The following is a 13,056-nucleotide window of genomic DNA, read 5'->3' as shown; positions in this document are numbered from 1 at the left end:
TTAGGTTTGTATCACAATACAATGTGGTTTTACTGAAGTCATAGTTTTAGAGATATTTAACATTGGGGCAAAAAGTTCTGCTTATGATAGTTTGAGCCTGTTCAGCCTGAGGGGCTACAAAAATGGGTCTGAGCTCCCTGAGTCATAGTTTGGACACCGAAACCCCTGATTTATAGCAACCTAAACATGATTTTATGATAAATAAATATATTTAGTTTGCCCCATAACCACAATTTAGATACATTGATCCAGTTAAAAAATCCAGACAGGTTTAGCTCAGATTTTATTCATCTTGCCACATTGACATGATTCTACTTTACGAGGCATGCACACAGATAATGTTCATATGGGTCAGATTTACTGCGATGCATTATTAAACCGCTACTTTGTGATATAGCTTCGTCTGTCACAGTGAGCCATTCACAGTTCCCTCTCAAGACGTCGCCAACATACAAGCGTGGAGATGGTAGCGGCAACTAAACCTGTGCATTTTGCTTTTTTTACATGGGCACAATACTTAGACAAGTTTCTTTTTATGTACAGACATTCTAATACTGCGTATGGCAATGAGACAGCTCACACTACACGGTTACATTCACAATCAACCCATATCCATATGAGTTTCAGTCAGACGTTATGAACCAATAACACACAAAGAAAACATCTGTGTCCAAAGCTTGTATTTTCAAAGAAGAATTAATGCTTTTTCATAGTTTTACTGAGTTACTTGTTATTAGAATGTGTGCGTTGCATGTTTAGTTTAGAAAAGACATCCCTTGCCTTAGAAGTTGTGTATTGCCATAAAATGAAGAAAAAATATATGGCATTTCTCCCATTAACCCCTGATGAAATAATTTAATTCACATGATCACAACAATTTTGAAACCAGCTATTTCATCATACAAGTCTTTCCCCTTTTCAGACATTGATAATTCAGGCTGGCTTTTGTCATCATAAATCATCAAACAGCAAGTTACATACAATATATATTTACAATTTAGCTGTGGACCCTCCCCAGTAACTTCAATTGCAATATTAGCAAAAAGGTATGTATTTACATGAGAAATAAATAAACTTAAGGGACATGGGGCTATACAAAAGTATGTATAGATGCATTATATTGCATTAAATGAATATAAAAAATAAACTGTTGGCATTCACAAGTTCATACACACACCCGCACAGCAGTGACAATAAAGCACAGACAAAACTCTCACAACAGTACATTTTGTGTGGCTGGTCCAATGGTAAAAGCGCTTTAGGTTGTTGCTATGGCCACTGCATGTTAAGCATAAATAAAAAGTGATAATGTAAAATTGAAATGACAGATGAGAAGACGGGCAGCAGATCTCTATAGTCTTATGTGGTAGAGGTGCCCTGTTGATAAGACTGTTCTGTGGAGTAATTAGATGGACATTCTTCATATGTACATAGGTGTCTCCTGCCCTGTTAGAAGTCTGAACATGGCGGCTGGCATTGTCTTCATGTGGATCTGGAAACAAGAAAAATGTATTTACATTAATATGACAAAAAAAATAAAAATCAACTGTCAGTCAAGCCCAGTCCTGTCATTTTCGAATTTCTTTTTGTGCACTAAAGTAAAGGTCCCTACACACTACAGGATTTTTCAGTCTTAAACGTTTTTTAAATGTGCGACAAAATGCGCTCACCACTGACACAAGGAGAATCTTATGAGATTTTAAATCTCTGATCACAAAGACTCCTGTGGGATATGGCTGCATACCACATGCTACAAAGCTGTGAGCGCACCTCACTTCTGCGGTTTTCTGTTTACAGTAAAACCAATCGCTTTGAGGCTCTTAAGTGTTCAAAAGATCAGAGCATTGCAATTCCAGTCCACAACTTTAGGTGAGTAATAATTATTTTCACTATTTCCTGAGCTTGTATCTTGCATATTAATGTATTAATGTTAAGGAACTGACCTCTCCCACAGAGTTGGACAGAGCCTGGACGATCTTCTCATGTGCTGTGGCGACCACACTCTGTGCGTTGATCTCGATGATGCGGTGTCCCACACGAACTCCGCCTCGTTCAGCGATGCCTCCTCGCATCAAACTGCAGATCTACCAAACACAAGGACGCACAAATATTAAGATAGGCTCAACATGGATTTCATCTTTCTATTATATGCAACTATTTTTAATTGCTAGGAAAACAGTCTTCAATTGTCATCATTCTGAAAATCCATGGTAAAAGAGACGTGTTTAAACTTACAATGCCATTTTGGACGCTAAATCCCAACTGATACTTCAGGTCTGGTCTCTTGATGAGGACAGTAGTAACAGGAGGGCAGCTCACAATATTCATCTTCACTTGGACCTGGTTCTTCAAGCCCTGAAAACAGAAGCACACTTTAAACCTCTGTGATCCTATGTGAACACTTATTATTATGTAGTCAATCTTTCTTGTTTTGTAATTGTACCTTAATAATTCCCTGACAGGTGGCGAGGGGCAGGCCCACAAGGCTGGTGTTGTTGATGGACATGATCTGATCCCCAATCTTGAGTTTTCCGGAGCGTGCGGCTGGTCCTCCGTTCATCATGTTAGCCAAGATCACTGTGGGTAGTATAGAGCCCCAGCCCGACTCCACTATCACCACACCCAGGATCTCCCCTTTACTCTTCTCCAGCGTCAGCTACATAGTCACAGACAAAAGTTAATGATACACAAAGTTAGGTAGTTAGGTATCACTTTATTAGGAATGATTTCGGTTTAGTACTGAAATAAACCCAGTTGTCAAAAGTATATTGAAATATTGCAATACTGTTGTTATTGCGAAACAGAACATTTCTCAACTAATGTATCTTATTCTCATATTGTGCAAAACAAAAGCACTTTGACTTTGACAGACTTTTTTTTCAGTCTGAGATGCAGTAGATTGTCTGTGAGATTGGATGACATGGCCGGTGTTTCTGTATTGGATCAGTTTTGACAGATATTTTAGATACACTACAGAAACAACACCCTACAAGAAGTACAGTTGATGCGTTGAATAAGTGGTGGTTGTAGTTACTGAAACTTTGCAGTGATATCACACTGTGGGTGTTCTACATAAATCTGCATGGTGGAGTGTTCAGGAATAACCATGGTGAAACAACGCTCACATTAGTAAATATACACAAAAAAAGTTTCAAGATAGTCTTAAAACTGAAGAAAAAATACAAAATTGATTAAACAACACATTTTCAGAAGTGTGTGATTAACGGTGCTCATGGTCCCATTTAGGTTTGATTTTCAACAAAAAATGTGAGAGCGACTAATTGAAAAATTGTAGCTTCTGATGATAATTTTATGTGTGAGAGACTTGACAGCACAGATCTGCTCACCTGTTGTAGTTCCAACAAAACCAACTCTTTCTGGTTAGGTTGTGTTAAAATAAAGCTCAAATTATAATCTAACTTGAGCAACAGAGCTTCTGACAGAGCAGTGCTTACAGTTAGCATCACATCCCCAGAGGATGTTGATAACATGAGCTGCAAAGTATGACTGTGGAAAGATCTTACTAATGGAGATGTCCACAGCTAGTACTCTGTCAGTGAACACATGTTTCAACATCCACTGCCAACACTGAATGACTCACACTTGTAAATATGAAACCAACCTCTTTGCAGTTTTCGGAGTTGGAGAAGTGTATGAGATCATCGTTGTACATCTCTTGAGTGTTGATGATGTCACTGTACTCTTTTTGGCTCAGGTCCTCTGGGTTAATGCCATTGGCTCGAAGGAACTCCTGGTAAGCTACACTGAAGGCCTGCCCAATGGACTGAGCTATGAGCTGAGCCTGCACATTACAACAAAACACAGAAATGCTTTTAGATCATTATATGCAAAACGAGCTGTAGAAGTGCAGCTAAAATGAATTCTATTGTCATGGGAAACAATTGTTGGAGCTCTGTGACTGTTGTGAAAAGGACAAGAGCAGGTATACATTCCAGCTTTTCTGCTAATCTTGTGCAGTTTGGCATGATGCAGAGAACAAAGGTAGAAAAAGATAATTTCAGTAACAGTCCACTCCATTCCAGTAGCTCCACAAAGCTTTTATTAATTATATATTAAAATAAATCAATAAATAAATCAATCAATAAAGCTTTGATTTTTTTTTTCACATACTATACCATTGGATGGATCTAATCAATCTCTATTTGTGTATACGGTCTTTGTGCACTGAATAGTTTATAATCTGACCCCTCCTAAGGCTAATAATCTCACATTCGGCTCTTTATTTGCAACTACCAACAGGAGTTGCTCTCTGCTGTTTTATTTCATTTAAGGGGGCACCAGTTGGAAACCTCTGCTCTAATATAGGCACCTCTACAACTTGAAATTCGTAAGACACATCCTTAGTAAATACAAACCCGATATTTGCACCTTTTAGCAAATTGGCCTTAAAATATTGACCTGTGCTGGATATTTGTTTTGTTTTGTTTTGATCGACCTGCTTCAGAATTCACAGAAAGATTTATTTGACTTTACTTTAATGTAAATAGATAACTGCTCAAAATGTGACTACATAATCCTCTTGAACGTTTATAGTAAAAAGGGACTGTAGGTGAGTTTGCTGTGAAATAAAATAACATAATTTGATTAAAATAATCTAAATCACCCCTACATATCAGTAAAAAAATATCAGAGAGCTTATCAGTCGATCTCTAATAGATGACTGGATTAACAATGCTTAAATGTTCATAATGATGACCTGTTAAGAACTGAAGTCCACTTGATGTTGCTGATGAATTTTTACTAAGACGTAGTCAAAAACACACAAAACTGCAACTCATTCCTTGCAAAAAAGAACAATAACAAGGTAAAACAGTGCGGCCACTGGAGCTGGCACAGACTGCACGTAGAGTTTATGAGCAGAGGAAAGGCGCTGAATGCTTCTATTATAATTCTGGCTGGCTCTTTGAAGCTGGCAGTGGACGGAGCTGAGAGGCAGAGACAGGAGCCCAGCCTTTAGACTGACTGGCACAGACGCACTGGGCTACTGCTGCTGCTGCTCTGTCTAACTCTGAACATGGTGCCAACTCCCGCTGAATCTGCTTCAACTCCACAAACTGGGCTCAAAGCGTCTGGCCCATCTGCATAAGTGGACATACAAAAACAGCTTAACCCCTCAACATTTAAATGGTTTGAGCTTAACATAAAGCAGTACTTTTTCACTGATGGAATCTGCGCCTCCCTCCCAGCAAAAAGGCAGTGGGTTCAGTTCTTCAGTTAACCACAGAGCATCACTAATTTAGACAACCAGAAAAATATGTTTATTCGAACTACGATGATTATATTGCATTTGTTCAAGGGACATATACTTTGGACTTTGAGTTTGGTCCTGTAAGAGCTCTAGCCTAGATTGAATCTAGTGCCTTTTATTAATTTTTGGTCATTTTTATTAAGCAACAAATATATCAGTACCTTTAGTCGCCAATAATATTATGTAATTTCTGTTGTATTTTTAGTCATTACTGATTACTTTTTATTTATTGGGTTTATTTTGCAGCCAGTCTGGTGTTGCAAAATTATACAGCATTTACATAAGCAATGAATAAGCACTTGAAAATATCTAGGGGCTTTGACTCAAATTTCAATTTATAGTAGCTATTTTATCTTATCTGTACTTATCTTCATTAAATATTATAGGCCTATAAAATGTTGTCTTCTTTTTAAACCATAGACTGTAAGGGAGTCTATGAATAGGAATTTATTTATAGACAAAACATCTGGATCATGTAGAGCAGTTTGATATGAACATTTTAAGGCCAAAATGATGAGGCTCGCTGACATTTTTCAGTGTAAAGCAAACTGTAAAGTTTATACTGTACAGTTTATGGTTTGAACCCAAGCAATTGATAATTCTGTCAACATGACCAGAATTGTTGCATATCAAAAGTACTTACATCCTCAGACTCAAAAACATGGCAGATCATCTTGTACTGCTTCTTTGCCTCGGGAGCCCCTGGGGTGGTCTCGATACAGTCCTGCGACGCTGTCCGTGGCATCCTCCTCCGTGCCATCAGGACCACTATGTTCCCAATATCTGCGATGTAGGAGATTGTCCGCAGAGCATTGTCCATCATTGTTTCCTGGAAACAGTTAAAACATGTAGATTCAATTAACTGAACTATGAGCATCAGTAACATGTCCACCAGTCATATGGACCATTATCATTATTAAGTTCTACATTAGTGTTAATGATGCACCAATCCAGCTTTGTCACTTCTGATACTGATACAGATACTTTGACTTTAAGTATCTGCCAATACTCAATACTAACCAATACCAGTGTATCAGTGTACCCTTAAAAACACAGTCAACTTAATACACAAGAGATCAAATAGTGCTATGTAAGTATTTTGTTTGAACAGAAGTTCAAACATTATGATATATGATATGTTCTAGGATGAGATCAGCCCAGATAATTAGATCCAATTAAAGGTCCAACCAGGAATTCGACTAACCCAATATTATGGAACCGATATCTGATCCAGCAAATGTTTCACTATCTGCGCCGATATTCAGTGCCAATATTGGTATTGGTGCATCCCTAATTAGACTTGGGTTGGTCTTGATTTTGTCTTTGTAAAGTTTTTATTTGGATCCAGTCTGACTAGTAAATGGAGGCATGTGAATTTTAGTTTGAAATAAACTTAACTTATTGTGCCAAAAACTATACTGAAATATTGCAACATATTTCAATATAGCATTATTATTGCAAAACAAAACGGTTCTCGAATAACACATCTTATTCTCATATTGTGCAGCCCTATTGAAAGCACTTTGACTTTGACAACCAGTGTTTGTTTTTTTTCAGCCTGAGATACAGTAGATTGTCTGTGAGATTGGATGACATGGCCAATGTTTCTGTATTGCATCACTTTTGACAGATATTTTAGATACAATACAGAAACAACATCCCACAAGAAGTGCACTTTTGGAGATGTGTTGAGAGGTGGTGGTGGTTATATGGTAAGGTTTTTCTGATGGAGATGTCTACAGCCAATCCTCTGTCAGTAAAAACATTGGGTTTGGAGCAAAGTTCAGACTGAAGGAAGAAATTTGACATTGTTGTGTTCAATGCCAATCATATAAAGTCTCTAAAGTTTCTGTTCAGGAAATTCACATTGAAAGTCATTTTAATGATTGAAAATTGTGAATGTTGTATACAAGGACAAAAATAATGATTAATAGTGACTTTTTTGTCACATTGCCCGGTCCTTGATCCTGGGCACTTTGGGGACCTTGAAAAGCGGTACATAAATTTCTAAAATATTTGCTGTCTAATTTATCAATACCAACTGAGAGGTCCAATGAAATAATCTATGCTGTTGCCTTTTCCTGTCAGGTTTTCTATTATACTGTGTCTGATCGATTTGAGGGTCATGGAAAAGATACACGAGGAAGCCATTAATTTACCACGCCTTCTGTATGGCATTGAATAAAACAAAATTTAAGTATTCCTGGAACAAGCAGGCTGTGTTGTGATTAAATTTAAATCTACTGTATAATCAGATTACATCCCACAATGCTCTGCTAAATTAAATCCAGGGGACATGTCTGAAATAATGAGCAGGTGTGCAGTGGGATACCTGCAATGTTACTACAGCGACCTCCACTGTAATCATGATTGTTCAGTCAGCCTGATAATTGTCTTATGTCAGGATGCCAGATTTGATGTGTGGTAAATTCTGATAAGCCACTTAATGTTGGAAAGTTGTGGGGTTTATTTTTAAAGTCAAAGGGTAAAAAGTGTTACTCAAAGTCACAGTTCAGTTCCGATACACAAGTCTGTGTCGTCCAGGCAGGCTCCATAGCAAAAGAAATTTGACAGAATAGATTTTTTAGCTTGAGATAAAAAAGTTTGATTTAATTTATTCGAGCTAGAGTGATTACTCGACTGATCTTGATTAGATCGACAACAAAAAAATTATCACAGTTGTATTTTGATAACTGTAATTATTAACTGGACTCTAAAGCACATATGATAAGACCTTCAGATAAGACTTCAGTGGCATTAAATCAAACTTTCAAAAAATAATAAACAATAAGCCCTAAACAGTAGAGATTAAACCTATGTATCTCCAGAGTGACAACCATAGACTACGTTACAGGACAGATCTGTGGAGAGGCAACCCTATTCACAGAGAGAATTAGGTTTATTGTATTTTTGGTAATGGAAACACCCATAATTAATAAATGCTAGATGGATTTGTTTAATGTCATACTATGGAACATTCCAGGCAAAGCAATAAATCTCCATGGAGACAAGCAGGTGATGGACCTTCCACCAGAAAAGCTGCACAATGTATTTTTAAGCAGTGGCGTGAGGCCAGGGCAATCAAGGCACGCAGTGGTTGCACAATAAAATAAAAAATCATTGTGTGTCAAAAGTAAAATTAAATAATTTCAAATTATATCCAAATAATCCCTTTTTCCCCTCACTTCTGTCTGTTTGAAACATGGTTGTAGTCACAGTGTCCTTTACTACACTCTACTGGCCATTGAGCAGACTGCAACAACCGCGGTTCTGAGCGTCCCATTAACTTGTGTTGTTTTGCCCTTCTACAGAGGCCTGGAGGCACATGTTGAGGGCGCAGCTTTCTACTCTGACCGAAGAGGCCAGCTGGTTGTTTTAGAGGTTTGTGCATGCATACTGAGGACCACAGCCGGCTCAAACAGCGCTGAATAATCATCCATGGGAATTGGACATGTGGGGCGATTCCTAGTACGTGTGCACGTGCAGCACGAGACGACAACAGCAGCGCTAACTTTCAACACAAGTGTCTAAAAAGAACTTCCTTTCAGCAACAAGTCATTCTTTGTAGCTTTGTGTTTGTAATGATTAGATGCTAGTTAAAAATACAGGCCATCATTTAATCAAACAGTGAGCCCCGTTTGAACAAGCATGGTGTCAAATACAGTCCAATATATACAAATATTAATAAATTATGCAGGTGTAGGTCTCTCTAATTTGACTCCAAAATTGCTCAGTATATATGAATTTATTATGTCAGTAAAATAAATCTATTAATTTGCAAAGTAGTATGTATAAACATTTAGTTATTAAATTGTTATCAACAAAATATTAATGTCCACCCCAAGTCTGCTTCCCTACCCTTAAAAGTCACCCCACACTACTGCCTTTAAGTCATATTTGTCTGTATTTGTTTGATAATGTACATTAGTCAACTACAACAGTCAGTCAGTCAACAGAAGAATATCATCTGGTTAAAGCTGGGATACCTGATTTTCAAACTGTAAATGGAAGGAGTACATTTTTAAACTGTTACCCGCAGATCTAACTTGTCCTTAGCTCTCTAAATCCTTTGGTACTTTGCTAGTATTCACACGGATGAACTGTCAGAGCCTGTGCACAGCTTTAGAACAGCTTTTTCAGACAGCAAAGCAAAGGAAGCACCACACTGGCCAATCCACCCTCATCCCACAGCATTACACAGTGACGCACCAAGTTCTTTCTCTGCATTCACAATCAATAAAACGTTTCACTGTTAGATTTTGTCACAAACTTTACTTTTAGCTTGAGTCTATGGCCACATTTATAACTATAATAGAAGTGCCTTGGCTGAAGTCTGCACTTTGTTCCATAAATTATGTGTTAAAGGTGCAATGTGTAACTTTTCTGGTGGAGGGTCCGCCACCTGCTTGTCTCCATGGAGCTGTTATTGTTTTGTCTGGAATGTCCCGGTATGGCATTAAACATATCCATCTTGCATTCATTCAATAAAATGAGTTTTTATTGACCTAATAACTTGCATTCTTAGTGGGCTCGCCTCTCCACAGATCTGACATGTAATTTGACCCTGTGTCTCCTGACCTGCTGTCTCCGTAGAGGTAAATATGTGCCATACTATGGAACATTATCTCCATGCAGAGAAGCAGGTGACGGACCCTGCGTGAGAAAAGTTACACAGTGCACCTTTAATGTAACATTGTGTTGGCCCTCAAACCAGTGTTAAAGCTTTAACATCGTGCATGGCATTAAGACATCCGCAGCTTTTATAAACTAAGACTAATGTATTTGCTGCAGCAGTTGTTTTATGAATCACAGTGAGGGGGCCTAATCACATTGCCTTGAGCGCTTTAAAATGTAGAATAAAGGCGGCTCTTTCTCTACCACTGGCAGGGCACACAAACCAGATGGAGAAGGAACGAAAAGAGAGACTGCATTGCACCAAGCACCAGTTCCTGCCAGGCTGCTGCCCACACACAAAAACTGACAGCGTCTCAACTATTGCAAATGAATCATCTGCCACATACGTATACATTTAAAGGCCTCTGAGGCGTAACGCTATTTTCATCATTTTGAAAAAGGCAAAGAAACGGAGTGACTTCAATCACCTCCTGTGAAAATGGTCGTCCACAGACAAGTTATAAAGCTGCAGGGGCTATTGAAAGCACCTATGGAAGAGGATAAAAGCCTTGTGGTAATAACATGAATTTAACTGAATTATAAGGCAAGACATCTAAAATAATTTGAGATCAGCAAGAAGACACATTCCTCTAAACTAGCACTGTGCCAGCTATAGTCGTCTAATGAGGTCAAGGACAACTACGTTAGCAGGTAGTCATCTAGCCAAATGGGTAAACCAAATGGCTAAATCTCAATTTTGTGGCGTCCCTACAACATAGTTAACTGTGATTTTTACTCATTTCAGAAATATAAACAAATATGTTGTCCAAGTAGTCCACAGCAAAGAAACACATTTTTTAGACTAAATACTTTTTGCTACTCTTTTTGCTCTTCAGACTTAGACTACAGACTTTAGACAACTGATGATTCAATATGTGAAACAAGATATGCACAATGGCAAGGTTATAAATGTTAGAAATTAGAATTAAGTATAATAAATATATTTAATCCTTCTTTATTTCTTCTTTAAAGTTCTGACCACTTTCGCTGCTTTAATAAAGCAGAAGAAGTTTCTCTTGTAAAACTTGGAGAGGCAAAATTAAGAAAACAGCATGTATTTGTAATGTCCTATTATTGCAGCCATAGCTTTTCACCTGTGTGTCCTGAGAGATGTGTTGCAGCTGTATTTGTCTTCATTGTAAAGTTACACCCAGGAATTCATTCACCTAATCAGATAAAGTAAAACGAATAACCCCCTTTTCTTCCCTGGTTTTAAGCTTGCTTCAGCATTTTTGGTGTTGCAGTTTTTGTGGAGCTGTGCAGCTCAGTCAGTGGTTAATAAAACCTCAACCTGTGCGACTCGTGGATACAACTAAAATCATTTACTTGTGTGTTGTGGCTCTCACCTGTGTATCTGCGTTCAGGACTTTGATCCTCTGAGTGGAAATGAACAGGTCCACCTCCGTAAGGGTCTGTGTGTCCCCATCGGCATTCTGCACAAACAATTAGGACAAAGTTAGAAAGATTAGTGCCATACAAAATACACAGTACTGTGCAAAAGCTTCAGTCAAAACAAAAGCCTCAATAAACACTGTAAAATGTGTAAAACATGGCAATATTGCTAAAAATACAGTATTGAAAAGGTCAGGTCAAGAAAATGCCAAAACACAGTGTTGTTGTGGATCCAGATCATTGTTTTGTTTTAAAGATACATTATGCAACTTTTCTTGTAGGTGTCTGTGGTTAACACTGCTTTGCCTGGAATGATCCACAGTATGGCATTAAACCTATCTATCTTGAAATGATTCAATTACAGACGTTATTGCTCAAAAATACTTTGAGGTGAGGTACCCCATTCACAGACCTGACCAGTAACCAGGCCTGGTGATGTCACTTGGTTGTTTCAATGAAGACTGACAGGTTTAATGCCACACTTTGTAACATTCCTGACCCTGGCCAATAACATGAAGTTTCCTTCACCAGAAAAGTTGCATAACCCCTTTTTAATTCACTCCCTACAAACAAATATCTACAGAAGGAAAAATATAACATTGCAAACTACTAGATAAGCTCTTATAACTTACTGTGTCTATAGCCTTGTATAAAAGTCTTGTGCACAGTACTGTATACTTCAGTGATATTACTACATGCAGTGTGTTGGCTGGACATAGACGTGTGCGGAGGTGAGGCAGTTACATAAATAAAACATGTATTCGTGCAGTGGGCAGTGATGAGATGGTGATGGTGAGTTTGGCACAGAAACAACAAGCAGCTTTACGCTAAACCTCGACCAGCTGGCTCTCACGCCACAAGAGCTCTGTGACTCCAGCACTGGATATAAAGCAGAGACTTTACTGAGCTGCACACTATTCAGAATATGTCAACATCAAAATGCCTACAGGAAAAATGTCTAAGTCTAAAAATATCTTTTTTACAACATGTTTTACAGCACCTCAAAATCAGAGAAAAACAGGATTTAGATTTTAAGTGGACTCATAGTTAATTTGGATGCTTCCATTTTACCATGTTGGCATGTTTTGTTGAACAATGTAAGAACTGAGAAGAAAAATCTTAAATGGATTAAAGCAACACCATGTAACTTTGTGGAAGTGGCACCTACAAGATTCCATGGGAAAAAAAACAGTCAAAACCTTGCTTCCATGTCATATTGTGGGATATCATAATCACCAAAGGAACAGCATTTCCATGGAGACAAGCAAAAGAAAGCCCCCACCAGGCAAAGTTTGAGTCATGTTTATGGAGATGCAAGCTTCCTCACAGTAAGGATGCATGTTGGTTAAGCTTTTTAATGCACCAAAAATGTGTCTAAGTTACGTGGTGAGGCTTTAAATTGGCACAAGAGATGTTAATAGGGATTACAGAAAATGTATGAATAAGTATTATAATAGATGTAAACCATGTGTTTTAATTATTTAAAAAACTGTCAAAGGTTTTGTACTGCTATCACGTGTTTCAAGTGTTGTTTTTATTGGTCTACTGAAATGAATAGTAAAGCACACAAAACAGATGAGAGACGAGGACATGAATGACAGTAACACAATGCTATGATGAGACTGGGGGCTTTTATTTCACAGTGGTTGACAACACACCGCCTTTTTCTTGATTTTAGCAGCCTTCTGAACCCTCTGGCAGTGGGCAGGAGGTAGTGGGCG

At 38.1% G+C, this 13,056-nt stretch overlaps 1 protein-coding gene across 1 annotated transcript in view; it reads right to left on the bottom strand.

The window, feature by feature from the left end:
* Positions 1-1,357: 1,357 nt before the first annotated feature.
* Positions 1,358-13,056, bottom strand: part of apba2b (amyloid beta (A4) precursor protein-binding, family A, member 2b) — a 29,723-nt gene continuing 18,024 nt past the window's right edge. Inside the window, exons 6-13 of the mRNA XM_020938977.2 lie at positions 12,994-13,029; positions 11,290-11,376; positions 5,913-6,098; positions 3,623-3,802; positions 2,444-2,656; positions 2,236-2,355; positions 1,944-2,084; positions 1,358-1,492 (exon numbers count right to left, since the gene is read on the bottom strand). Coding sequence (XP_020794636.2) covers positions 1,421-1,492; positions 1,944-2,084; positions 2,236-2,355; positions 2,444-2,656; positions 3,623-3,802; positions 5,913-6,098; positions 11,290-11,376; positions 12,994-13,029 — 1,035 coding nt within the window. The 3' untranslated portion in view covers positions 1,358-1,420. The remainder of the gene's footprint in view (positions 1,493-1,943; positions 2,085-2,235; positions 2,356-2,443; positions 2,657-3,622; positions 3,803-5,912; positions 6,099-11,289; positions 11,377-12,993; positions 13,030-13,056) is intronic.

The sequence above is a fragment of the Boleophthalmus pectinirostris genome, unplaced genomic scaffold (assembly GCF_026225935.1).
Source record: "Boleophthalmus pectinirostris isolate CB_2022bp ecotype Guang Dong unplaced genomic scaffold, ASM2622593v1 HiC_scaffold_19, whole genome shotgun sequence".
NCBI lineage: Eukaryota > Metazoa > Chordata > Actinopteri > Gobiiformes > Gobiidae > Boleophthalmus > Boleophthalmus pectinirostris.
Note: the sequence above shows the minus strand (reverse complement) of the source record. Positions and strands in the feature narration are given on the sequence as shown.